Source organism: Pteronotus mesoamericanus, unplaced genomic scaffold, assembly GCF_021234165.1.
Source record: "Pteronotus mesoamericanus isolate MK-2021 breed Mesoamerican mustached bat unplaced genomic scaffold, CSHL_Meso_final contig_82, whole genome shotgun sequence".
NCBI classification, from domain to species: Eukaryota; Metazoa; Chordata; class Mammalia; order Chiroptera; family Mormoopidae; genus Pteronotus; species Pteronotus mesoamericanus.
In genome coordinates, this window is record NW_026555265.1 from 1855933 (window position 1) to 1880937 (window position 25005).

General features: G+C 38.5%; 2 protein-coding genes and 5 non-coding genes across 9 annotated transcripts; 6 read left to right on the forward strand and 1 right to left on the reverse strand.

Moving 5' to 3' along the window:
• The first annotated feature begins 1796 nt into the window (after nucleotides 1–1796).
• Nucleotides 1797–8105, forward strand: EIF4A2 (eukaryotic translation initiation factor 4A2). 3 transcript variants are annotated; one of them, XR_008530112.1, is made up of 12 exons: nucleotides 1797–1886; nucleotides 2709–2754; nucleotides 2841–2973; nucleotides 3261–3400; nucleotides 4169–4337; nucleotides 4445–4554; nucleotides 4803–4946; nucleotides 5257–5394; nucleotides 5635–5724; nucleotides 5943–6022; nucleotides 6481–6591; nucleotides 7321–7457. XR_008530112.1 is itself a non-coding variant. In XM_054585090.1 (11 exons), exons 1-11 carry the CDS (start codon nucleotides 1858–1860, stop codon nucleotides 7463–7465), a joined length of 1224 nt encoding a protein of 407 aa, XP_054441065.1. In that variant the 5' UTR covers nucleotides 1797–1857; the 3' UTR covers nucleotides 7466–8105. The 3 variants fall into 3 exon arrangements, 1 of the variants encoding a protein (XP_054441065.1); XR_008530111.1 differs by having other exon boundaries at nucleotides 6481–6587; nucleotides 7321–7440; XM_054585090.1 differs by lacking the exon at nucleotides 6481–6591 and having other exon boundaries at nucleotides 7321–8105.
• LOC129080067 (small nucleolar RNA SNORD2) lies at nucleotides 3091–3159 on the forward strand. The gene has a single exon (XR_008530153.1). It is a non-coding gene; the product is annotated as a small nucleolar RNA SNORD2 (small nucleolar RNA).
• On the forward strand, nucleotides 4604–4730 carry LOC129080054 (small nucleolar RNA SNORA63). Its single transcript, XR_008530140.1, has one exon. It is a non-coding gene; the product is annotated as a small nucleolar RNA SNORA63 (small nucleolar RNA).
• On the forward strand, nucleotides 4991–5168 carry LOC129080066 (small nucleolar RNA SNORA81). Its single transcript, XR_008530151.1, has one exon. It is a non-coding gene; the product is annotated as a small nucleolar RNA SNORA81 (small nucleolar RNA).
• On the forward strand, nucleotides 5441–5572 carry LOC129080053 (small nucleolar RNA SNORA63). The gene has a single exon (XR_008530139.1). It is a non-coding gene; the product is annotated as a small nucleolar RNA SNORA63 (small nucleolar RNA).
• LOC129080057 (small nucleolar RNA SNORA4) lies at nucleotides 5754–5887 on the forward strand. The gene has a single exon (XR_008530143.1). It is a non-coding gene; the product is annotated as a small nucleolar RNA SNORA4 (small nucleolar RNA).
• An 18-nt stretch (nucleotides 8106–8123) lies between the features above and the next one.
• On the reverse strand, nucleotides 8124–23135 carry RFC4 (replication factor C subunit 4). The gene is made up of 11 exons (XM_054585091.1): nucleotides 22883–23135; nucleotides 21514–21659; nucleotides 19416–19494; nucleotides 14654–14733; nucleotides 12735–12854; nucleotides 10867–11010; nucleotides 10573–10693; nucleotides 9763–9888; nucleotides 8671–8751; nucleotides 8477–8593; nucleotides 8124–8397 (listed from the first exon to the last, which is right to left on the reverse strand). Exons 2-11 carry the CDS (start codon nucleotides 21642–21644, stop codon nucleotides 8302–8304), a joined length of 1095 nt encoding a protein of 364 aa, XP_054441066.1. The 5' UTR covers nucleotides 21645–21659; nucleotides 22883–23135; the 3' UTR covers nucleotides 8124–8301.
• Between the last annotated feature and the right edge of the window lie 1870 nt (nucleotides 23136–25005).

The following is a 25005-nucleotide window of genomic DNA, read 5'->3' on the forward strand; positions in this document are numbered from 1 at the left end:
CTAAAGACTCAAGTGTAACTAAATGATCACTTTTCTGATTTAGTATTTTCTTTAGTTTCTTAGATTCCCAAGAGATTTTTAGTAGGTTTAAGATCAGATAATAAGGAGCTCTGACTTCCATTCTCAGAAAATGTCTGACATTACCTCAAATCTGAATTCGAACATTACAAGTAGATAGATAGGAACAACATTACTAGACTGAGGGCCAAGTCCACTTTTTTTATTTTAGTATTAGTTTTTGTTACAGCTACTGGCACAATAATTTTCAAATAAATAAATGAGTTAAAAATATGTGTGATGTTTAGAACCAAATATCATATCAAATATGATATACAAATACAGAAGATTGAGAATCAGTTTTTCCAATTCTCAGACTTTAGGTTTGGTCTTCTGAATTAGTGAGAAAATGTTTTCCTGAGTATTTGTGATATCTTGCAGCATGGGTAGGATTGTATTTTAAAGGTAAATGAGTAAATATCAATGCATTTTTTTGTTGTTTTCACCAATGGGCCTGGGTTAAGGCTACAGATGAAAACCTCTACAATCATGCAGTTTATTCAAACACTGAGTGTTGTATTGCTCTGTTTCAATAAATCAACATTCATTATATATAAACAATTAAAATAGTCTTTATTTTTTTCTTGTGTTTCTAAAAAGATTTTTTAAATTTATTTTTAGAGAGAGGGGAAGGGAGGGAAAAGTGGGAGAGAAATCTCCCTGTGCGATAGATACGTCAATCAGGTGCCCCTCGCACGCCCCCAAGCGGGGACCTGGCCTGCAACCCAGGCATGTGCCCTGACTGGGAATCCAACTAAGGTCATTTCAGTTTGCATGCCGGCACCCAATCCACACTAGCCACGGTTCTTTCTCTTGTTAAATGACCAATATAGACCAAAATCAAAACCCATCTAGTCCCAAAATAACACGAAACTGAATTTGTCAGAAGCATCCATTTACATTCCTGCATTACAAGGAAAATTACTCTTTCTTAGCTATTACACGTTTGCAACGATTTTATCAGGCAACCCTAACACCTGTTAAAATTATAGCATTATTTTAAAGGGAGATAAAGATCAGAGGCAACATGGGAAAAATAGAGTTGGCTGGCTACTCCAGAGCCATTTGCAAGTGCCACTACACGTTTTTTCTCGCCCTGCTCAATGTAGGGTAAATCGGGTTTTCTGAACGTGCTGAGTGGCCTGTATTTTTCTCTAGCAAGAGTTTTCACACTTTTAAGAACTGAACGGTTGCTAAACGCCCAAGCTAAAGGTTAGGCGGCTTTTTACCGTTAAATTAAATAGCCTTTTCCCACCGCTATTTAATCGAGCGGAATAACCCGATCCCCCTCTAGTGCACAATGTAGAGGTGCCTGCCTCTTCGACACCGAGCGCCCGTGGCGAACGACGGTGTCTGCACACTTGCCGCAAAACCAGCCCGGACCACCCGCAGGCAGCGCGCCTTAGGCTTCCGCCTCCCGGTCCGGCCCGACTCCCCGGGGTCGCCTCTGCTTCAGGGACGCGGAAACCCCGTAGGAGCAGGGTGGGAGGAGAACACGGTTTGGCCACCGCTTGCTGCAATATTCTTCCGCCGCCAAGCAAAGAGTCCCAGTCTCTCTCCAGCGTCCTGGGATTTCCGACGACCCTGTAGTATCTTTTTGAAATAACCAGATGGATTTCCCACCGACTTTCTTAGGATATTTTCTGAGGTAAGGACCCCAGGATGACAATTTTGTGGCTAACCGAAAAAGTGACGAGAAAATTCCTCCGCAGAAAACGGGTTCCGGCCGCGAGCCTATAAATAACGGGTGGTGCGGTCCTGCTGCCTTTTCAGTCGGGCGCTGAGTGGTTTTTTCGGAACATGTCTGGTGGCTCCGCGGATTATAACAGGTACGGCGGTTCTTTCGTAGTGCTTGTTTGTGGTGAAGGTCGTGTGAAGCCATTGGAGATTGTAGGAGCTGGCGTGGAGGCAGGGAACTCTGGGTTCATAGGCGTTTCCTTGGGATACAGTACCCCTGTGTCCTTCGAGAAGCTTCCATGATGGGTAGGGCCCCGGACTGCGGGGAGACAAGAGAAGGGTACAGAAATGGAGTGGTGTGGTGTTTTCTCCCGAAGACGCTTTCAAGTCTCGGCCGTGTCCCATGCCCAGCCATACGGAGCTGACATTCAGTTTAAGCAGTGGCGCAGTCCGCATTCAATACAGTGTAACTAGGCCCGAAGCTTTATTTGTGGCCAACGGCGCGCGTTGGAGTCATAATCTTTAGGTGGGGTGGGGGAGGGTGGCAGCGGCGCCCTCTCGGCCCGGCCGTGAGGTGCACCGGACAGGCCCCGCCGAGTGGCCTCGGCTAACCGTTGGCATAGCCCTCGCCAGGCCTCTGCCCGCGTCAATCACCCAGCTTGCGCATTGTAAGGGGCGGAGCTCAGCAAGTGGAGTTCTCGCGAGAGGGCCCGCCACCTAGACGAGCGCGGGGCTTGGGGGGAAGGGTCGGCGGCCGTGGCGCTTTTCCGTGCATACCGAGTTCTCATCCTTTTGGTAGGCGCACAGAAGCTACATTATGAGTCCTGCTTCACCAGCTTGCTTTCCTCTTTTCGGAGGAAGTGTACACGTGCAGGGGAGGGTAATCTGAGGTGACGGGTTGTAAAGTTCCGTCCTCTTAATGGTTTGAGGCTTGGAGAAGGGATGGTCTGTAACTGCAGTGTTCTTGTCTGCAGAGAACATGGCGGCCCAGAGGGAATGGAGCCCGATGGTGTCATCGAGGTAAGAAATGGGTGTGGATTTTGAAACTCTGAAGAGGTGAGTTTGTACATCCTATTTATACCCCCCGTTTTTTTTTAAACTTACAGAGCAACTGGAATGAGATTGTTGATAACTTTGACGATATGAATTTAAAGGAGTCTCTTCTTCGGGGCATCTATGCTTATGGTTTTGAGAAGCCTTCAGCTATTCAGCAGAGAGCTATTATTCCTTGTATTAAAGGTAAAAGAACTAGTTGACACTAATAAAAAAATGAAATTACTGGTTTTACATAGGCTGGACCATAAAAGGGAAAATAACTTCTGGGGAACTAGTAGTAGTACCTACTTGTATTCCTTAAAGTGAAATGATGGCAATCATCTTTCGGGACTGACCTGAAATGAAGAGAATACTCATTGCTGATCACTTGATTATTTGGGCATAATTCATGTTCCAAATGGAATACATAGTGTAAACTAGAAGTGACGGTTTGATGTGGGATCAGTAAATATGTATCCTACTTTTTTTAGGGTATGATGTGATTGCTCAAGCTCAGTCAGGTACTGGCAAGACAGCCACATTTGCTATTTCCATCCTGCAACAGTTGGAGATTGAGTTCAAGGAGACCCAAGCACTAGTATTGGCCCCCACCAGAGAACTGGCACAACAGGTATTGATAGTGTAGTTCAAAAAAAAAAAATGCTTGCGTGTTGCATAGGTTTCAGGTTTCACAATGGAAGAATTTAAAACTTAGTATAAATTGATCCTGTTAGAGCCCTCCTTTTAACTGTCGTGCATGCAGGGAGTTTTTGTTTGAAGTTAAATAGGACCTGGGCATGCAAGTTTGGTTTGCAGGGTCATGTAAGAGATGGAGAAACCAAAGCTTTCTGTTCAAGGTGGACTGGATTAGATCGGTCTCATTTTTAAGTTTAAATGCAGTTGTGCAACATGAAAACTGCAGTGACGTGTTACTAGTTAGTGATGCATCTGTTTGCATGATATTTTAAAAGCTCACTGCTAATACAGGCTTTGACATACACATTGCTAATAAAACTATAGGCTTTATTGAGGTCAAGATCATATGTCACTGCCCTGTGTGAAAAATGAAAAGTATCAACAGCTTGTCTTAGCTGTAATTGCAGTGCTTGACCCACTTTTATATCTTCCTACACAATGAAGAATAAAGGATGTGTTTTTAGTTCTTGATCTAGTTGGTACCTGGGGCAGTAGGATCCCAAGTTTGATAAGGCATAAGAAGACATTTAAAGGGAATTTTATCGTGAAGTAGTTAAATCAGTCTGCATTTTAAGCTTGGAAGTATTTAAGTGCTATGCATGCATAAAAGCTGTTTGCAGACCAGATATTTGCCATTATGCTTTGGAAGTTTAGTCAAAGCCTGTAATTTTGTTGGACAATAATTGAAGCTATTGTCTTTTAGATCCAAAAGGTAATTCTGGCACTTGGAGACTACATGGGAGCAACCTGTCATGCCTGCATTGGTGGAACCAATGTTCGCAACGAAATGCAAAAACTGCAGGCTGAAGCACCACATATTGTTGTTGGTACACCGGGGAGAGTGTTTGATATGTTAAACAGAAGATATCTTTGTAAGTATTGGTGTCAATTGAGTACAATTTTTTTACTATTATAAATTTAAAAATCAAATAGTATTCCTGAGAATTTAGAGATGATAGTATAACTTATTTCTTAACAGCTCCGAAATGGATCAAAATGTTTGTTTTGGATGAAGCAGATGAAATGTTGAGCCGGGGATTTAAGGATCAAATCTATGAGATTTTCCAAAAATTAAACACAAGTATTCAGGTGAGCTTTGTTTGACACACACACCCCCAATAGCTGGAGATTAGGTTTAATGCAGGTACTGTTACAATACAACTGAAGTGTTTTATTGTCGTTCCCCCTGCTTAAAACAATTGATGCATAACTATCTCTGTCTAGCACAATTCCATAGCAAGACAGAGACGCTTGGTCTCAAACATGTGGTTTTGTTTTTGAGTATTATGAAAGTTGTGCTAATTATTTGTATGACAACGTCACCATCTTTTTTAAAGGTTGTGTTGCTTTCTGCCACGATGCCAACTGATGTGTTGGAAGTGACCAAAAAATTCATGAGAGATCCAATTCGAATTCTGGTGAAAAAGGAGGAATTGACTCTTGAAGGAATTAAGCAGTTTTATATTAATGTTGAAAGAGAGGTAATTTGTCTGATTATTAAACAAATAATGTAGCTAGGTTTCTGACCTTCTTGTATAAGCACTGTGCTAAAATTGCAGAAACTAGGATTACATCTTGGTTTTTGTAATAATGCTAGCAGAGTACACACAAGAAGAAAAGTAACTGCACCAGACTGTAAAGGCTGGGGTGGACCTCTTTCTTAATGTCCAGTGTCCTTTGTCTTAAGATTTGGTGCAACATATCTTTAGAGTAGCCTAACTGAGTTTCTAATGATTGTAAGTTGAAACTAAGTTGTTTTAGTGACTTAGCTTTCTTTTTGAAATACTGTAGGAATGGAAGTTGGATACACTTTGTGACTTGTATGAGACACTGACAATTACACAGGCTGTCATTTTTCTCAATACAAGGCGCAAGGTGGACTGGCTCACTGAGAAAATGCATGCCAGGGACTTCACAGTTTCTGCTCTGGTAAGAAGAGTTTAATCTAATAATGGTAATTTACATTATTTCATTAAAGCAGGATTCAAACTACAATATAGCTGTTAAGTGCTGTGTTGTCGTTCCCCCTGCTCAAAATAAAGTTGTTTCTTAACTATACCTGTCTGCCATACTTCTCTAGCAGCCAGGGACGCTTGGTCTCATACATACCGTTAAAATTAAATAGTGATTTGACTGGTGATTCTTGAATTAAGGTCTGTTAATTTGCAGCATGGTGACATGGACCAGAAGGAAAGAGATGTTATCATGAGGGAGTTCCGATCAGGGTCAAGCCGTGTTCTGATCACTACTGACTTGTTGGTAAGTCAGTCAGTCTTACTGTTTTCCATTTACCAAAAGTTTTTTAGGGGAAGGTTTTTTAATAACCTTTACCAGTTTGGGCTGTTTGGGAGAATAAAGACCACACTCCACAGTGGGCTATATCACTAAACGTATAGTTCACTACTATTTTGTGGCCTACATTGCATATGTGTCTAGTTTTTTAATTAGCATTTGAACATCATACCATTGTATTTCAGGCTCGTGGGATTGATGTGCAACAAGTGTCATTGGTTATAAACTATGATCTACCTACCAATCGTGAAAACTACATTCACAGGTGAGTAGATAGCACCTTGACTGTTACTGTACTGGTAAAACGAATTCATGCATTGTGTTTCTACTGACTGATTTGTCTGAAAGGTAATCTCAAATCAGGAAATTGATTCAGTCAGTAGACATAGTAACTTGGTAAGATGTAATTAAAATTGTATCTGGGAAGATTGGTCACGCACAGTGGGAAAACAGTTGTAAATGTTGCCCAAATTGTGGGCTTTCGTACATACATGAATTAGTGTTTTAGATCTGTTGGTCTTAGTTTATTTTTGAGCTTTATTTTTAGTGATGCTCTTGTGTGTCCATGTGCTTTCTTGGTGATCACTCTGTAGTTGGGATTTTCTTGGTGTCATCTGGTAGAATTTTGAGCAGTCCCTGGTTTAGTTTTAGTGGCTTTATCCCTAAATAAATTGAATTGTACTTTGTTATATGATGTAAAAAAAGACTTTTTAAAAAATACAGGAGTCGATAGCAGCAGTTGATGACGAGATGGCACTCAGAAACGGCGTTGACGTAATTTAGGACGTGGAATCATAAGCGAAACAGCACACTGTTTGAATAAAGAGCGAGTCGGTATTTATATTTTTCTTTTGTCATGATTATTTGATATTTTAAGTTGCTCCAGCCAAGGCTTTTTTTTTCTATATTTTTTTTATTTTTTTTGTATATTAGCTTGTTAGGTGGTTTGTGTTGTCTGGTTTCTATCAGGAAGGTAGAAAGTCGTTTCGGAGGTAAACACGTTTGAGTAATTTGAGTTATAACGTGTGAAACTGAGCAAAAAAGCAGTGATGAGTTTGGGTTACCATACCAAATACTTGTTTTCCCACTGGAAAAAGTTGTTTTAGACAGTAGTTAACCTTGCAGCATTTGTGTTTACAGTTTACAGTTCCAGAAGTGCGTCGATATGGATTACATAACTGTTCTTCTTGTTTTATCCCTGGTGTGTTTACATCTGTCCCAGGCTGACTTCTGCTCTTGGCTGGCCCACTTTGGTATGGGCTTTTTAATTACACTACCCCAAACACAATACTGTCATCTGCTTTAAACATAGTAATGCTCAAGACACCGGATAAAATCTCATTTTGCAGCCAGAAAAGCCTTGAATCCTTTTGGCACTAACTGCAAAGGAAAGTTTTTTTTCTCTAGATATTGATTAGCACATAGTGCTCCAATTAGAAGCACGAACTGTAACCTTGATTAAGTAAACAGCAGCTGATGGTTAACAAGTGGATCATCATGTTCAGTAGTTCAAGCATTCTGTTAGAAGTAACATTCTAATTGCTGATTTCTTTTCTTACACAGAATTGGCAGAGGGGGTCGATTTGGGAGGAAAGGTGTGGCTATAAACTTTGTTACTGAAGAAGACAAGAGGATTCTTCGTGACATTGAGACTTTCTACAATACTACAGTGGAGGAAATGCCAATGAATGTGGCTGACCTTATTTAATTCCTGGGATGAGATAGTTTTGAATGCAGTGCTCGCTGTTGCTGAATAGGCGATCACAACGTGCATTGTGCTTCTTTCTTTGGGAATATTTGAATCTTGTCTCAATGCTCATAACGGATCAGAAATACAGATTTTGATAGCAAAGCGACTTAAGTCGTGAGCTCTTGTGAGGAAAGTCATTGGCTTTATCCTCTTTAGAGTTAGACTGTTGGGGTTGGGTATAAAAGATGGGGTCTGTAAAATCTTTCTTTCTTAGAAATTTATTTCCTAGTTCTGTAGAAATGGTTGTATTAGATGTTCTCTATCATTTAATAATATACTTGTGGACTAAAAGATATAAGTGCTGTATAAAATCAGCCAATTATGTTAAACTAGCTTATCTGCCTTTATTGTATTTTGTCATTAGCCTGAATAGAAGGCCTTTACAATTGATTTTTTTTTTTTTAGAAAGCATTTGAATGCATTTTGTTGGTATTTATTCAATAAAGTATTTAATTAGTGCTAAGTGTGAACTGGACCCTGTTGCTAAGCCCCAGCAAGCAATCATATCCTAGATAGGGTTAAACCCCCAGTAAAATTGCCATATTGCACATGTCTTAATGAAGTTTGAATGTTAAATAAATTGTATATTCACTTTAAAGGTGCTTTGGTCATTTTTTTTTTTCCTACAGATTTTATTTATAGTCAGGGGAAGGGAGGGAGGAAGAGGGAGAGAAACATCAATGTGTGGTTGCCTCTCATGCCCCAACTAGGAATTGAACCAGTGATGTTTTGGTTCGCAGGCCGAGTCCACTGAGCCACACCAGCCAGGGCCTTCATTTTATTTAAACATGGTGTTAACAATTCTGAGTTAACTGCTGCATCACAGTAGCACAGAGGCTAATCAGTTGCAGATGTTCGTCAGCACCATCTGCTAAGCATTTATCTACTTCCTAGAAGAAAAAGAAAAGGGTAGTAATTTCCTTTCCAGGTATAAATGTTTTGCTGAAATGTGCAAAAATGCCTACTTACAGCAAGCTTTTCTGTAATAATGGACTTCTGTTTATCAGAAAGGTCGTCATTTTCTACAACTACATCATGAAGTTGATTTACAAGCTGAGTTGCTGCATGACCCTCATTTATTAAGTCCTGTAACAACAAAAGACATTTGGTGTCAACATTGAATTTTCTCTCCCCAAAGTTGGTAAAAGTACCTTTACCTTTACCTTTACCACAGCTTCTAGTTTGTCAAAAGAGCCACTCTGACAAGCAGCAAATACTCCATCAATTGTCTTGGCTGGTATCACCTAAAAAGATATTTTCAAGGTGAAGACAGTTTGGTGTATTCCTCTGCCAAACTATGCCCACTCCCTCCTGTTCATGCTTGGTTAGTTCATTGGGTCCTATTATATAGCGCATAAAGCTGCTATCCTGATACTGAATCTAAGCATTGAGAGGGCAAGGAACTGGAAAAAAGGGCCAGCTGTAATGTAAGCCTTTCAGAGGGGTGATCCAGAGTCCAGTTACTACTATGCAGTAAAGGTGATGCATTTTTTAAGTATAGGCCCTCTGGCTATCATTCTTCAGAGCTGTTGTCAAAATCGAGTAATTTGAAAAGTAGTCTCAGAGGGGCTTGCCCTTTCTCCAAGAAAGATGGCACTAACAATGATAGGTTTAATATGGCCCTAATGCCCAGAAAAGGGATTAATGCTGTTTTATTACAGTGTGAAAATGCTGAGATAAGGTCTGACGCTGGAGTATCTAAAGAGAGGTATGACACTCCATTTTGTTTTAACAGAATAGGGCTATCTTAAATCATGACCTGCCACATGCCTAAAGCATTGTGATACTCCCAGGTATTCACTTACCTAGCACAGTACTTGGCACATGCTATGGACTCACTGTGACCTTGATTTATGCTAGAAAATCCCTAAAGTGATGATATTTGGAGGGGGCCTTTGGGAGGTGATTGGGTCATAAGGGTTGAGCCCTCATGAATGGAATTAGTGTCCTTATAAAAGGAAGGGCCCAGAGAGCTCCCTTCTGCCACAGGAAGATGCAGGCTATTTATGAATTAGGGGTCCATTAACTAGAAAGTGGGTCCTTAGACACTGAAGCTGGGTGCCTTGATCTTGGACTTCCCAGCCTCCAGAACTATTAACTGAATTTGTAAGCCACACAGCCTGATATTTTGTTATAGCAGCCTGAATGGACTAAGCACATAAACACTCACTCTGTATATACATACTTGTTGGATGAAAATTTCCTAAAAGTCACAAAACCACCAAAAAGAGTTTCAAAATCAATAGTGCTCTTACCCCAGCGATGTCTGTGATCACCTTCTCTGTGACCTCCTTCCCACCTGTTAATCGAGTAGCACTTTGAAGAAATGTAATGGCCTTTCTCAAGTCTCCTTCTGATATTTTAACAAGACAAGACACTCCCTAAAGGAAAAAAGTTTTTTTGTTTGTGTTTTTTTAACCTATGGTGACCAATTAAGGCTTTCTGATTTTAATCAGGTGAAAACACTATATTTTATCCTAGAGTTAGTGGAGAAAAATAAAACATTTCCATTTTTTGAGGGAATATTATCAGTCCTATAGCAGCAGAATTCATGGAGACAGCCTCAGTCCAGTGAAAGGATAGAGACCTCTTGCCTATGAAAGAAATTTACAGAGATGTACCATACTTGTAATCCAATTTCCTTCACTAAAACAAAACAAAGAAAATTCAAATTATGGTTCAATTCTGTTATAATGAGTAAGAAGCCTGTATATTTTATCACTATCAGAATTTCATCATACCAAACCAGTTTTTGAAGTGGAGTTACTAGCTAGGAGACTAGAATCTTGTCACGCAGAGATTTGTTGTTGCAGAATTTGCTTTATATGTATGAAATCTGCCCTAGTTTTCGTCTCTAAAATGCTGACAGATAATAAACTTCTAATGGCAATAAAAAAGACAACCTGTAATTTCTAGACACTCCAACCGTTGTTCATTTAGTTTAACTTTGCCTGAAGAATTGGCATCAGAAATTGAAGCAACGCACATCAGACTCCTTTCAGGGCCTCTTCATAGGCATTCATCAAAGAAATCAGTAGTTACAATAACTAATAATTAGTAATTACCTCATTGCTAATTTTGACATGTTCTTTATCAGCAATGTCTAGTAATCGCTGCTGTTGAATTTTATCTGACAGAGGTTTGAAGCGGAATTTAGAACATCTAGATGTCAGAGGTTCAATTATTCTGTAAAATATTGGAAAAAGCAAATCAGTATCTAAAGAAGGATTCAAAGAACTCATTTTTGTCAAGATTTGATGGAGAACACAGTATAACCTTGAAACATTTTTTTTCTCTCCCCTACTATGGGTTATCAAAATAAGGCTGCCTAGCATCTATCTTCAGGGCAATATACATACCGACTGACATAGTTACAGATGAGACAGAATCGGGTGGTTTTAGACTCTTTCTCCATGGTACGTCTTAAAGCTGCCTGAGCAGCTGAGGTCATAGAATCTGCTTCATCCAGAATCACAATCTTAAAAGGTGGACATGGTTTCCCACTGATTCAGGGAAACACATATTAGTTATAATTCACATATCGTTAACAATCTAATTTTAGAACATACTCATCATCCCAAAAAGAAACCCCATGCCCATTGTCACTCCTCCCCCAACTCTCCCATGTTTTTACCCTTATGAATAATGTTATGGACATCTGTGTATATGTTTTGAACAATCATGTTTTCATTTCATGTGGGTATATGATAAGGGCTAGAATTGCTGGGTCATGTGGTAACTGTGTTTTAACTTTAGCTAAACTTTTCAATGTGGCTGCATCATTTTATGTTCAATGAGCAATGTATAAAGGTTCCAATTTCTCCACCTCCTTGCTAATAATTATTATATTCTGTATTTTTTAATTATAGCTATCATAGTGTAAAGTATCTCATCATCATTTTGATTTGCATTTCTCTAATGGCTAATGTTGTGGATGAGTATGTTTCATGTGTTAATTAGCCCTTTGGGTATCTTCTTTGGACTAATACTTTGCCCATTTTAAAATTGGGTTATTTGTCTTTTTATTATTGAATTGTAAGAGTTCTTTATATATTCTTGATCTAAGTGCCTTATCAGATATCAATTATATGCATTGTTAATTCAGGGCACATTATCAAAAATTAGTCATTCATTTTCTACACATTCTTAGTGTGTGCTCTGATACAAACAAATATATTCTAGGTACCAAAAACTTAATATTGGAACTTTGCCAACTAAGGAGTATTAAGTAGTTGACTAAATGTCCCTGTCTACCTCAGGGCATTCCTATTTAATTATTAATAATAATTCCTCTTTCACTCTAAAAGCTTCCCAGTTGGAACAATAAATTACATGGTTACCCTAATTATGAAATATATACTGAAGCTTAACACATCTGGCTTTTTCCCTTAATAACACAATAGCAAAAGTCAGGGTTTTTATTATACATGTACTACCAAACTGTCAAATTTGACTAATAAATATTTCTTAGTCAAAATATCAGTGGAAAACCCTTGACAGCTAAACAAAACTAATATAATAGGTCATTTCTGGTTTAAATTAATATAGAAAAAAATATGATCTACCATGAAAAAGGAGTTGTAGATTTGGCAGAAATACGCATTTTAAGTAAATATGAGGGGGGAATCCCAAAGAAAGTATCATCTTCTGGAGGGCAGGTCCCTTGTAGTACAGACTTTCCCCGCTAGGTTAATGTTCTAGGAATCCATCTGTATCAGTGCACCAGCTGGAGTTGTGAGAGGCTGTGTTAGGGTTCAATGAATTTTTTTTTGAAGACTCTTTCAATGCCTTTGCCCATTTCACAATGGGTGACTTCTGAGCTAATTTGCCCACAATGTGCTAAGTGTTCAGCAGTTTTTGACCAAAAATGGTATGACCCCTGTGTCTCACCCTCCTTATTCACCATATCTCGCCCCAAGTTCCTTTTTTTTTGTTTGTTTCCCCGGATAAAAATATCCTCGAAGGGAAACATTTTGCTGATGTGGAACAGGTGAAACAAAAAATGCCAGAAGCACTAAGAGGCATCAAAATTGATGAGTTCAAAAACTGTTTTGAGCAGAGGAAAAAAAAAGTCTCAATAGATGTATTGCATCAATGAAAAGTATTTTGAAGGTCACTTAAGTTTAAATATGTAAGAATACACAATTTTTTATAAATAAATTCCATTTTTAGGGGATCTCCCTCATACAATGACATGATATGGAAAAGGGAAGGTGAGCGTACTTACTCTGAACGACTTCCTGAAACAGTTAATTGAGCAAAAGTCTTCACTTTTTCTCTAATTACTTGTATTCCACGTTCATCAGATGCATTTAACTCAAGAACTCTTAATCGAAAAAGTTCATGCCTGTGTCAAAATGAAGGAAGTATGAAGTATCATAGAGCATATAAATCACTGAGATTTAACCACATTTTAATACTTGCATGCCCTGCTGTAGTTTAAAACCCACTTACTAAACAATATAAGGTACAGTGACTTCCGTATTTTCTCTTTTGCAGAGATAAGCAGTTAACATTTTGCTTTCTTACATGCTTTAAAAAAAATAGGTATATGATATCACATAATGTTTAAAGTGTTAAATCGATTTTCCACTTAGTATTGCAGCAAAACCATCTTGCCATGTCATCAGAACCTCCAGAAATACCATTTTAGTAGTTATGTGACATTCCATTCTATGACTGTACCATCATTTATTTAACATCCTTCTATTTTTAGAAATTTAGATAGTTTCAATTATGTTACAATTTTAAATAATGCTGCAATCTAGCATATTTTGAATTATTTCCACAGGGTAGCTTGCTATAAGGAAAATTACTAGATTAAAAACCTGAATAGTTTTTTAAAGTGAATTTTTAAGAAAATTATTATAAGTGACCCACTATAGGGAAGTCTGAAAAATCAAAACATAATTAAAACTGGCCCACCCAAAGCACTATTTTGAAAACTTCCAGTCATTTTCCTACATATTTATATATCTTTTAAATAATAAAAAAATGATTTAGATTTGTTTTATTTTTCCTGAATAGCATGGTATCCCAACTATTTTTTCTATGGGCATAAACGTTTAGGAAACTCTTTGCATACATTTTCTATTTTAAAATGATGTATACTATTAAATGTGAAATTTATACTTAAAATACATTTTTTTAGTTCTAAAAGGATACTTAAAATTACATAATTTAGACGGACTTACTCTAGAATAACTAATAATAAACTACTTAAAAATTTCATTATGACTACATTGCTAAGACTGGTTCAGTGTGGGTCTAACTGAGGAGTTATGGAATAATCAGAAAAACTTTTATAATTTCCTTAGGAAACAAAAACTGTCAAATAAATACAGTATTAGGTTCACAGCAGCTTTACCTTCTGTCTTCACATTTGGTGGTAGCAGAGGCATCTAATTATTTCTTATGTACGATTTCAGATGTACCCTGTGGTCATATAGCCTGATATAAAAATGCTGGATAAATTCAAGATACTTTTGCTATACTAGAGCATGTTGCACGTGTAACAGACCTGGGCTGATATCTTTTCTAGGTTAAGGGCTCCTAGACAATCGTTGGCTAAGCCAAGACAGAATGGCCTACAGATATTTTCGGCTGTACTTGGAGTCATACTGCATCAGCTACTATACACACTGCTTACACTTAGGATGCCTGAGGGCAAGGAGCTGGCCTAGCCACTTCAGAAACAGGGCCTAGAAAAGCCAGAGCAAGAAGGAACTCAAGAAGGGGAGGTGTAGGTCAGTACCATCAGACACAACAGATTTGATCACATAACACAGATGTGAACCCAATCATTAAGAGTGTGATGAAACTATCAACATGATTGATAGGTTCAGTTCTCTAGGCCCAAGCTCCTAATGGAAAAGAAAGTGATTAAAAAAAAAAATCACGAGGCTCCCTGTATGTAGTACATTCAAGCATTTGAATAAGGTTCAGAACAAAGGTTACAAAAGATGTAGACAAGCTAATTTATTGGAAGGGAGGAAGTGGAAGTGGGCACAGTGGATTAATAAAAAATTCAGGAAAAAAAACCCCCAACAATTTCACAGACAAACCAAAAGCAAATTTTTGGAGAAAGAAAAGCAGTACCAGAGATTTTTTGGTGTCAAGTCTAAAATAAGAGAGATTTCAACTTACCCAAAGAGTTCCCTAGCTGCTGCTAAAATAGTGGATGTTTTTCCAGTTCCAGGAGGTCCATAAAACAAGAGATTAGGAAGCTGTAAAAGTTAAATTTTTAAAAAAAACTGTACACTAGCACAAATACATGAAAATGATGAGTGAAATTGTCTGGAATAGTGCAATAATTACTCCAATAGAGGGCACATATATCTTAACACACAGATTTCTTAATATAACTGGTAATATAGTATTAACAGTTCTCAATCCTGCTTTTTCACATAATACTACAACTTTTGCCCCAACATGTCTTTCTAATATCTTAGGCTGAATCATATTTATGATTGCTCTATACCTAATCTACTTAGGTATAATTTTCAAAGCAGAAATTTCTTATTTCTGAATGGAATCCCAGGCTTCTGTCAGTTCCTTACCATACCCCTTTGCTCAGGATTGGGCAAGATTTTACATTTTGTAAAGATGTCAGTTGTTTCAAGAGGAAACAGAACAAAGGAGTAATTGGATTTGGCCAATACTGAGGAAAAAGGAGTGAAAATACACAGCAGAGCTTTGGATGAGCTGAAGTTGCAAGATTGGAAACATTTAAAGAACTAAGCATTTACTAAATGCCAGGCAGTACTCAATTGTGATCATGTACCCTGTAGAATGCGTGCATGTATCAGGGAGAGTTCATTAGAGAAAGGAAGGATTAAATTAAATACTGGTTATCTTTTATATCTTAAGTCTAGCTAGCTTGTCTTCTTATCAGCCAGACAACTGATCTGTGTTAGATTAATAAATGTACTAAATTCTAATGAGCTCACTTACAAAACTGTACATTCTTCAGTATGTCCTTTCATGTACAGAAATAACTGCACATAGGAAACTAGGCAGTAGTTTATTTGCTTCCACTCCTCCCTAATCCCCAACTTCTACCCCTACCCATCCATTCATTCTTCACCCAAATCAGTGTTACTCTGCTTGCTACTTAAAACTATTCACTAGCTTCATACTTCATGTAGAAAAACAAAAAGACAAACAAATCAACCTACTTACCATAACCTACAAGGATTTTCCATTTCACCATTTCTCTTACTTTCTAGGCTCCAATTTACAATGACCTCCAATAGCTAAGCATGTTATGGCTTGCACATATGCTGTCCCCCATAAGCGAGGGTCTAACTCCTTTTCCTGCCTGGCCAACTCCTAGTGCATTACAAATCAGAAGCCTTCCCTGACCCCCCAATCAAAAGTGGATCTCCTCATCAGTCTTTGTTGCCCTGGAGGCAATTGGCAATTATTACTTATTTATTTAACTGTTGGGTTTAATTGCAAAATATCTGTCTACCTTATTAGGTTATAAGCTTAAGAAGGTCAAGACCATATTTGTTCTTTCACATCTGTATTCTCAGCATCTCGTGCAGTACTCAATATATACCAAATAAATAAACTTTAGATAAATATACTAATTAGAAGACTGTTACTGTTACATTGGTAACAAATAGCTTAAGATACAAACTATGAGTCACTAAAAACAAAATCCAAAAACACATTCCTAGGCTCCTTTGTCCTTAAGGTTATTAACTATTACTTTGATGTGTGCATACTTCAATGTTTAAAATGCTCCATCTAGGAAGCTATCATATTTACTAATTTAAATTCTTTAAAACATGCTAAAATTAATAGAAAAAAAGAAACAAAGAAAAAAATAGAAAAAAAAACAAAAAAGATAAACATGGAAAAATTATTAACCTTTACATTATATAACAATCTGATATATCTGGTGCATTCAAGAACTGTATGTGGATCACTAGCTATTAGGAAATACAAATACAAAATCACAATGAGAGGTCCCCTTACACCTGTTAGAATGGCTATTATCAAAAAGACAAGAAATAGCAAGTGTTGGGAGAGGATGTAGAGAAAAGGGACCTTTGTATACTGCTGGTGGAAATGTAAATTGGTGCAGCCACTATGAAAAACACTAGGAGTGTCTGTCTGAGTTCTTTTGTAGTTAAGTATTAACTACAAAATTAAGAATTGAACTACCATATAATCCAGCAATTCCTCTACTGGGTATTTAACCAAAAAAATATGAAAACACTAATTTGTAAAGATACATGTACCCTGTATCTATGTCCACTGCAGTATTATTTACAATAGCTAAGACATGAAAACAAATTAAGTGTCCATTAATGGATGACTGAATAAAGATGTGGTATATATGTACAATGGAATATTTCAGCCATAAAAAAAAAAAAAGAAATACTGCCATTTACAATAACAGGGATGGGTCTTGAAAGTATTACGCTAAGTGAAATAAGCCAGATGGAAAAGGACAAAAACATATGCCTTCACTCATGTGGAGTACAAAATAAAAAATAACAAACTCACAGATACAGACAACAGAATGCTGATTACCAGATGGGATAGGTTTTGGCAGGGATGACAAACTGGGTAAAAGGTGTCAAAAATGTGATAATGGAAACTGGACTGAGTGGTAGCTACACAATAGAGTATATAAACATTGAATCATAATGTTGTACACTTGAAATTTCTATGATGTTATTAAACAATGTTACCTCAATAAATTTAATTAAAATTTAATTAACACACACATAATGGAATTTTATTCAGCCATAAAGTACTAGAAGTCCTGCCATTTGACAACCGGGATGAAACTTGAGGGCATAGTGCTATGTGAAATAATTCAGACAGAGAAAGACAAATACTGAATGATCTCACTTATATGTGGAATCAAAAAAATACTATTAACAAAAGAGACAGGGGATTGGGAAAGAAGAAACTAAAGGAAGGTGGTCAGAAGGTACAAACTTCCAGTTATAAAATAAATAAGCACTAAAGACGTAAAGAACAACATGATGACTAGTTAGCACCACTGTATGATATGCATGAAGGTTATTAAGAGAGCTCTCCTAAGGGTGAACTCTTTTTCTTTTATCTACATGAAATGATGGATATTAACCAAAATTAAATCATTTCACGATATATATATGTCAAGTCATTATGCTGTATACCTTAAACTTACAGAATGATATGTTAATTATATTTCAATAAACCTGGGGGGAAGAAAAGAATTCTAAGCAAAGTATCAGTTCTTAAAATTGATTTTTGAAAAAAAATTATAAATTCTACCTTAAAACCTTTTGAAGTAAATGAAAGAATTATTTTCCTTTATGCTTTAGAATTAAAAAAAAATTACTTCATCTTTAAGTTTTACCAAATTTAGTTTAAAAGGAAACACAAAATATTAAACAAGTGGTTAAAGTTATTAATTCAGCCTTGTAAATTAGATGGTATAAAGTTAAGAATTGAATTGTAATCCCACTAGATTTGCTTAGAGCTGAGAATACTAGCAATTAAAATATACCTTGTCCTGCAATCTGGGTAAATATTACCAAGCAATTAGAATTATACACTATTACGGGTAGGCTTTTGCTCAAGCAGTTACTTCATTATGGCAAACACTAGAATTGTATACTATTAAATAATTAAAAGGTAAATACTTGGATCAAATCAAACAAATACTGGTAAAGAAAAAGATTTTAAATAGTTTTAGATATATAACTTCTTTCAAAATGTTGTACTATAATTCCAAGAAGAAAACAATGATAGCAAAAACCAAAAAAAATCTCTAATTCAAAGCAGTGAAGTTAAGAGGAAGGAAGGAAATCTTGGGAATAAAGCAAAAACCAAATACCACTTTCTTTTTTTGTTTGTTTATATTTTATTTATTTATTTTCAGAGAGAGGGGAATGGAGAGAGAAAGAGGGAGAGAAACACCAATGTGTGTGAGAAACATCAACTGGTTGCCTCTCACATGCCACCTACTGGGGACCTGGCCAACAACCCAAGCATGTGCCCTAAGAGGGAACTGATCTGGCGACCTTTCAGTTCACAGGCTGGCCCTCACCCCACAGAGCCAGGGCCAAATACCACTTTCATCTGCAACTTTTTCTCTTCCTTCACTGAGTTCTTAAAGCACTTTATCATATACAATTTTAAACTGCTAATTCTTTATATGGGCTTACTTTGTCTCTGAATATTCGGAAGTGCAAGTCACTCAAGGACATTTCATCCTGCTCATCAAACCAGTGCTATAACCAGAATTAAATGCTCAATTATTTTCTATTGTAGTTGAAGCCAGATCCTAAAATTAGGTGAGAATTTATACTTTCTTTTTTATTTATTTTTTTAATTTTTTAATTATGGTTGACATTCAATAATATTTTATATTAGTTTCAGGCGTACTGCACAGTGGTTAGACATTTATATAATTTCTGAAGTGATCCTCCCCCTGTAAGTCTAGTACCTATCTGGCACCATACAATATTGACTCTATTCCCTATACTGTACTTTACATTTCTGTGACAATTTTGTAACTACCAGAGAAATTATTTTTTCAAAGAATCTGACTTTTCTTTATAGCACTTACCATTATCTAGAATTCTCTTATTTATTTAGCATATATGTTTATACTGTCATTCCCCCACCAAAATAAAAGTGCGTAAGTGAAGGGACCCAGTCTGTCTCTCACTCAGTGTTCTATACCTGAGTACTATATGACAATGCCATAGGATAGAATAGGAGATACTCAAAAAATACTTGTTAAACTAATCATCCATTGTACAAATAGTCATCAAGGGCCTACTGCATACATACCATAGTATTTAAAGGGGATAGGAAGTTATAAAGAAAGGAAAAGGGTGAATAAATTAAATCTTAACTCTCCCAATGACATTAAATATTGCTTGCTACTCACATCGGCTCCTTCTAAAGACTTTTTCAGTACTGCAACCACTTCTTCCTGGAAAGCAACTTCATCCACACATTTTGGGCGACTGGAAAAAACAAACAAACAAAAGAGGTTATTTAGTCTATTATAGTAGCCACAGAAAAGTCTCCAAGTATTCTTTTTACTAAATACTGATGATAATTTTCATATGTTGGTAATAAAATATGAAACTTTCATAACTGGAAGTAGGTGAAAACCCCATTTATATTTACCTTAAGCAAATACATACTAAAGAAGTAATATGTCACTTTCCCAGACACGCAGTTTGCATCTGTTATGCTTACAAAAATTAAGCAAAAGAATTTTATTACACCATAAACGCTAACTGGTTAAAAATTTAAAGTGAACACTTGCCTAGAAAGTAATATTTTTGACGAGATCATGCACCTAAGCTGAAAAGGGAGAACTATTTAGTAACGTGAGGATAGGCAACTATTTTGATTAATACAGTTACATAAATAGTTATTAACGTTGTCAACTGGTTAATACCAATTACTTTCATTACTCAACTGCACAAAAAATGTGTTATCTATTCACTTCATTGAGGGCTAACAAAATAAGTTTAACCAATATGAAATATACAATTTTCATCTTAAATCATTAACTAGTAATTTTAAGAGAAGCTAGAACAGTTATACTCCCAATCCTAAAATTAGGCTTTGTGCTTAAATAATCAAAGACTCTTTTCTGAGTCAGATTTTTCTAATTAATTGGGTCAGTGCCAGGAAAGAATTTCATGTCACATGTTTTCTAGTAAAATCAGTGTTATGTTATAAACCAGTTTCACATTCAAATACCTGCACAGGCCAGGCAGATAACAAGAGTGAAGAAGGCAGAGTGTAAGGCAAGAGAAAACAGGGACCATGGTGAATCGAGAAACATGTGACCTTTCCAAAACAAGAAGCAGTATTCAAGTCAGGTGAGAATTTGCATTTAATGTTGCCTAATCTCCTAACAAGCTGAAGATACAGATTTTTCCCCCGTGTATATATTTTTAATTTTAAAAAAATCTAGATTTTTACGTGAAACTTGCCATTTTTAAAAGAATTGTTGGTGCCACACAAAACACGAGGGCTTTATTGGCTTGTAAGTAATCTGCAAATCCTTGGTGATAACTGAAGCTACCCAGGGGTTACAACTACTATTTGTCATAATACCACTTAGCTGATTGAATTTTAAATGCCACTTCAAGTGTTCGGTATTTTTTCTTTGTTTTTGTTTTAGATTTTATTTATTTTTAGAGAGAGAGCAACGGCGAGAGAAAGAAAAGGAGATACACTAATCGACTGCTTCTCATAAACCCCCACCCGGGGACCTGGTCCACAACTCAGGCACATGCCATTACTGGGAATTGACCAGTGACCCTTCGGTTTACAGGCTGGCACTCAATCCTCTGAGCCACATGAGCCAGGGCTCAAGTGTGTTTTTACAAAAAATGTATAAAAAACAAAAGCTCAACAATTTATACCTATCAATAATGAAAGGGGAACAGATTATTTGGACTTAAGTAGAATTCCTGACCAAAAGCAAGCTTATACAAATTTTGTTTTCTTCAATGCTGTATCCCAGCCACTAAAACCATAGACCTGAGTTAAATATATTTTTTGAGATTGTGTTTATTTATTTTTTAGAGAGGGGGTGGGAGGGGGAAAGAGAGGGTGAGAAACATTGATATATGAGAGAATCATAAATCCATCAGTTTTCTTTCCTATGTGCCCCGCATCAGTGCATGGGGCCAGCAACCAGGCATGTGCCCTGACAAGGAACTGAACTGACGACCTTCTGCTTTGTGCGACAATGCCCAACCAACTGAGCCATGCTGGTCAGGGCTAGACCAGAGTTACAGAAAAAACCTTAGTTCATCTATAAAATAATGGAATTAAACTAGATCACTCTAAGGTACCTTTAAGTTCCAAGGTTCTATGACATACATAACTGTGATTTTCAAGGATAACACCTAAACAAAGCAAATCATCCTCCCTTACGTTAAAAAGACAAAAAGTAATCAAAACTGGTTAGAGATGTAATTTATTAACAATTTCAACAAAAACACAAGCGTTCTTACTATTTTTCCACCCACGGAACAGGTTTGGCTTTCTTGTTCTCTCCACTGCTTCCAGCAGCAGCACCTGTTCCTCGATCCTTGGTCAATGGTGGTTTAGTACTGATAGATGTGCCCTTCAGAAATGCCTGCATGATTACTTCACCCTGCTTTGGTGCAAGACAGAAAAAAAGCTCTTTTGAAACTGTTATGAGGAAGTACAGCCAGAAAGCACACTTAGCCTTGTGCAAAGATATTCAATAACTATTAAATAAAGAGCATCACCCCATGATGAATCTAGCACCCTCTCCATGCATTGTACTGAAGGCTTCAAGGACATAAAAAAGGCCAAAGTGCTTAAGGAACTTAGCATCTATTCACAATGAGGCAGTTACAGAATAAATACAAATCTTCAGTCAGAGAATTTTTTTAAAAGTTCCAAACTTTTCGATAAATATGTTATTAATGGCCGATCTCTACACTGGCCTCTATACAGTCTCTTCCACTTTAGTCATGGGCTTAGCTCTAGCTCAGACCCTGGAATGGACTCAGCCATTTGGAGTGCTGGGACCACAAATGAGAACCTCCAGTTCTGGGGAGTGAGAGAGGGACCAGAGCTCCATTCAAGGGCCCATTTTACTGGCAGAGCCGACTATTGCCTTGAGAGGCTATTTTCTGGAGAGAGCCAGTATGGTCCGAGAAATTGGTTGCTAAAATGGAAAGAGCTGTTTTTGTTCACTTGAAGAAATCGAAACATTGCAGAAGACGCTGAGTTTAAAAAATTCACACAAAATCTCACCCAGACGATAACCACTATTAACGTTCAGGTAAACAGAAGCCTGTTTTCAAGGATGGAAAAAGCATCATTAGCTTATCTGAAAATTCCCAGCTTTAGCAGCAATTCTTTTTGTCACTGCGATGTCCCCAAGGCCTACTGCACTGACTGGTACATGACAGATGTTCCACAATATCTGGCAACTGAATTACCAGTTATGAGACACAGATCCCCCTTCTGTAAAAAAAAGCTAAGGCCTATTCCATAAGGCAACTGAGTTAAATAAAAGAATTGTGCAAACACATAGTTCTGTGCTTGGCATACAGGTATATACTCAATAAACAAAATAAACTGTTAATATCTGTGAACAGACAAGGTTTTTACGTGTTGGATTACTCCGTCCCTGCCAAGGCTGCTAACTAGAATACAGCCCAGAACCGGGCTCCGAAAGATGCTGTGTTGTGTCACCGTTTCCCAAAGCGGTAGGCGATAGCTAGGCCGGAACGCCGGTCCAGCCCTGTGCGCGCTACGACCTAGGTGGAAGACATCACAGGGGCATCACCGGCGCATAAGTAAAGGAAGGCGAAGGCAACTTTCGCAAGTTCTACGGCTGATCACCTGTTATCCCCAGTTCCCCGCGCGTGTTCCCGGGCTCTGCCTAGGCCTTTCAGCCGCTCGCCTCCGGAGCGAGCACGCCGCCGGCTCGTTCCTGGGGCTTCCGGGACGGTGAAAGGGCGAGGCGGTATCGAAGTCTTAGTTCCGTCCCCCAATCTGAAAATATCAGGCTCAGGGAACCCCGAGTGGCCTGACACAGTGACAGAGGCGCGGCAGTCAGCACATCCCCTCAGTTCCCGCCAAGGAACGGCCGGCGAAGGGCAGGGCGGGAATACGCGGGCGTAAGCGTCACATCCGGTCCGCCGCGCGCTCCCGCCCAAGTTTCAGGGAGACTTGTATTCCTGTACTTCCTGTACGGTTTTACGGAAAGACACGAGAAGATACACAGGGATTTAGGGATGTATGTATTGGGACGAGGGTGACTAGGCAGGGGGAAAGATAATTCCACCCAGTCCTGGTGCATTTCTCCCACTGGAGACTGCAGGGCAAGGGCATCTGATCGCGACCGTCCTGAGGAGACGCGGGCACCGCGGGTTCGGCCTGCTCGGCGGACGTGAGCGGGGAGGGATCGGCGGCCCGTCGCCCGCGGTGGCTGTCTGGGAGGGGTGTGTGGTCTTCGGGAACCCCGCGGTCCACCGAAGGTCTCCAAAGGCCCACTCCTTTCTGGGGATCGAATCTGTATAACCTGTGTTCCTCACTGTGAACTTCATACCAATGGAGCGTCTCGCGGGCATTTCTGAGGCGACGCGGCTCGGTTTTCGACCTGCTTCGTCCCAAGGACAGTGATTGGGGAGGGTGGAGTAGATCTTTCGCCGGAAGAGAATACCCGGAGGATCCCTATCCTCCCTTTGGCTTCGTTGTCACGGAATCAACCGAGCGCGTTTTAAGGGCAGAAACGTCTGAAGAAATGCTTTTCCTTCCCTGTTTGAGTGCATATGGCTTATACCTCTATTAGTGTCTGCTGGTTGGCGAGAGGGAGGACCTTGCCGTGCAGCTGCGGTCGTCAAATCCCAGAGCCCTACCCAGAAATCTTGGTGGTGCAGATGCTCAATGAAAAAGGATTGATAATGTTTAATCCCACCAGGGCCCAAGTACTGCGGGCTCTTGATTACTGTAACACTTGCATCACAATACAACAACTTCTGCCCAATCTTGCCCATCTGGCCCCTCTCAGGTCTTGGTTCCAAAAGTACCACTCGATAAAAACCCTACGTGAAAATCTCAGAATATGTTTCCTAAGGAATTCAGCTAATAATGCTTGGCATATGAAGTGGTCCTAGAAAAAGACTAACGAAATTTTGAAGTTGGGTCACTTACCAGCCTGCTGGCAATGAGAACCCTGTCACTGAAGGTTGTGGAGCACTGATAGCCCCTGGGACCTATGGCAATTGTTCCAGTTTTCACCAGTGGCAAACTAGAATGGGATACCTGTGGAAGGGAGTGCACCAACACGTACAATATCTCAAGGCTTCTAGGAAATAGTAATTGTAAGAACTTTGGAACTGGTTGGCCATTTTGGGGCAGGGAGCTCATTAATTCAGAATGAGAGATAAATATTATTAAAGAAAGACAATGAAAGATTGATGGTGATTAATTGCCAGCATCAGACCAAGTGTGGAAGCCAGAGGGTCTCTTTGGCAGCATATAAGATAATTCACATATCCTGTAGCCAGAGGAGGGAAAGAAATCTTTGGGCCAGACCTAAAAACTAAGTTATAGGAGTAGCAGTGTTCCAGAGAAGGTTAATTTCTCAACCCTACCAAGTCTGCTACACCAAGGTTAAGGCCCTGACTTAGGGGCGGGCGGGGAGTAAAAAGGGTGCTGATACTTAAAATGGAGCCATCTGAGTTGATGAATTTAAAAATCTTAAATTTCCATATTTTCCTGAATCCTGTTGATCCATATAAGTAAACTTTTCTGTTAAAGGCTGCTGATTGTCTCTTGGGGATGTGCATGAGCTTGATGATACAGAGGTTTTTGCCTTCCAAGACAATACATCTCTCCCCTTATCCCTCACTTTCCACTTCTGATCACCGAAGCAATAGCCAGAATTAAGTCACAGTGCAGTCCAGCTGAAGAAATGCCTGGCCAGCTAAAGATGGAAAAGGATTATACGTGCAGGACTG

Excerpts from the sequence above, each read along its gene's own strand:
- EIF4A2 (XM_054585090.1), top strand. The coding sequence starts at position 1,858 with ATGTCTGGTGGCTCCGCGGATTATAACAG. Across the intron at positions 5,395-5,634 it reads ACTTCACAGTTTCTGCTCTG|CATGGTGACATGGACCAGAA; the intron begins GTAAGAAGAGTT and ends GTTAATTTGCAG. Across the intron at positions 5,725-5,942 it reads TGATCACTACTGACTTGTTG|GCTCGTGGGATTGATGTGCA; the intron begins GTAAGTCAGTCA and ends ATTGTATTTCAG.
- RFC4 (XM_054585091.1), bottom strand. The coding sequence starts at position 21,644 with ATGCAGGCATTTCTGAAGGGCACATCTATCAGTACTAAACCACCATTG. Across the intron at positions 14,734-19,415 it reads AGTCTTTAGAAGGAGCCGAT|CTTCCTAATCTCTTGTTTTA; the intron begins GTGAGTAGCAAG and ends TAACTTTTACAG. Across the intron at positions 10,694-10,866 it reads ATCTGTAACTATGTCAGTCG|AATAATTGAACCTCTGACAT; the intron begins GTATGTATATTG and ends AATATTTTACAG.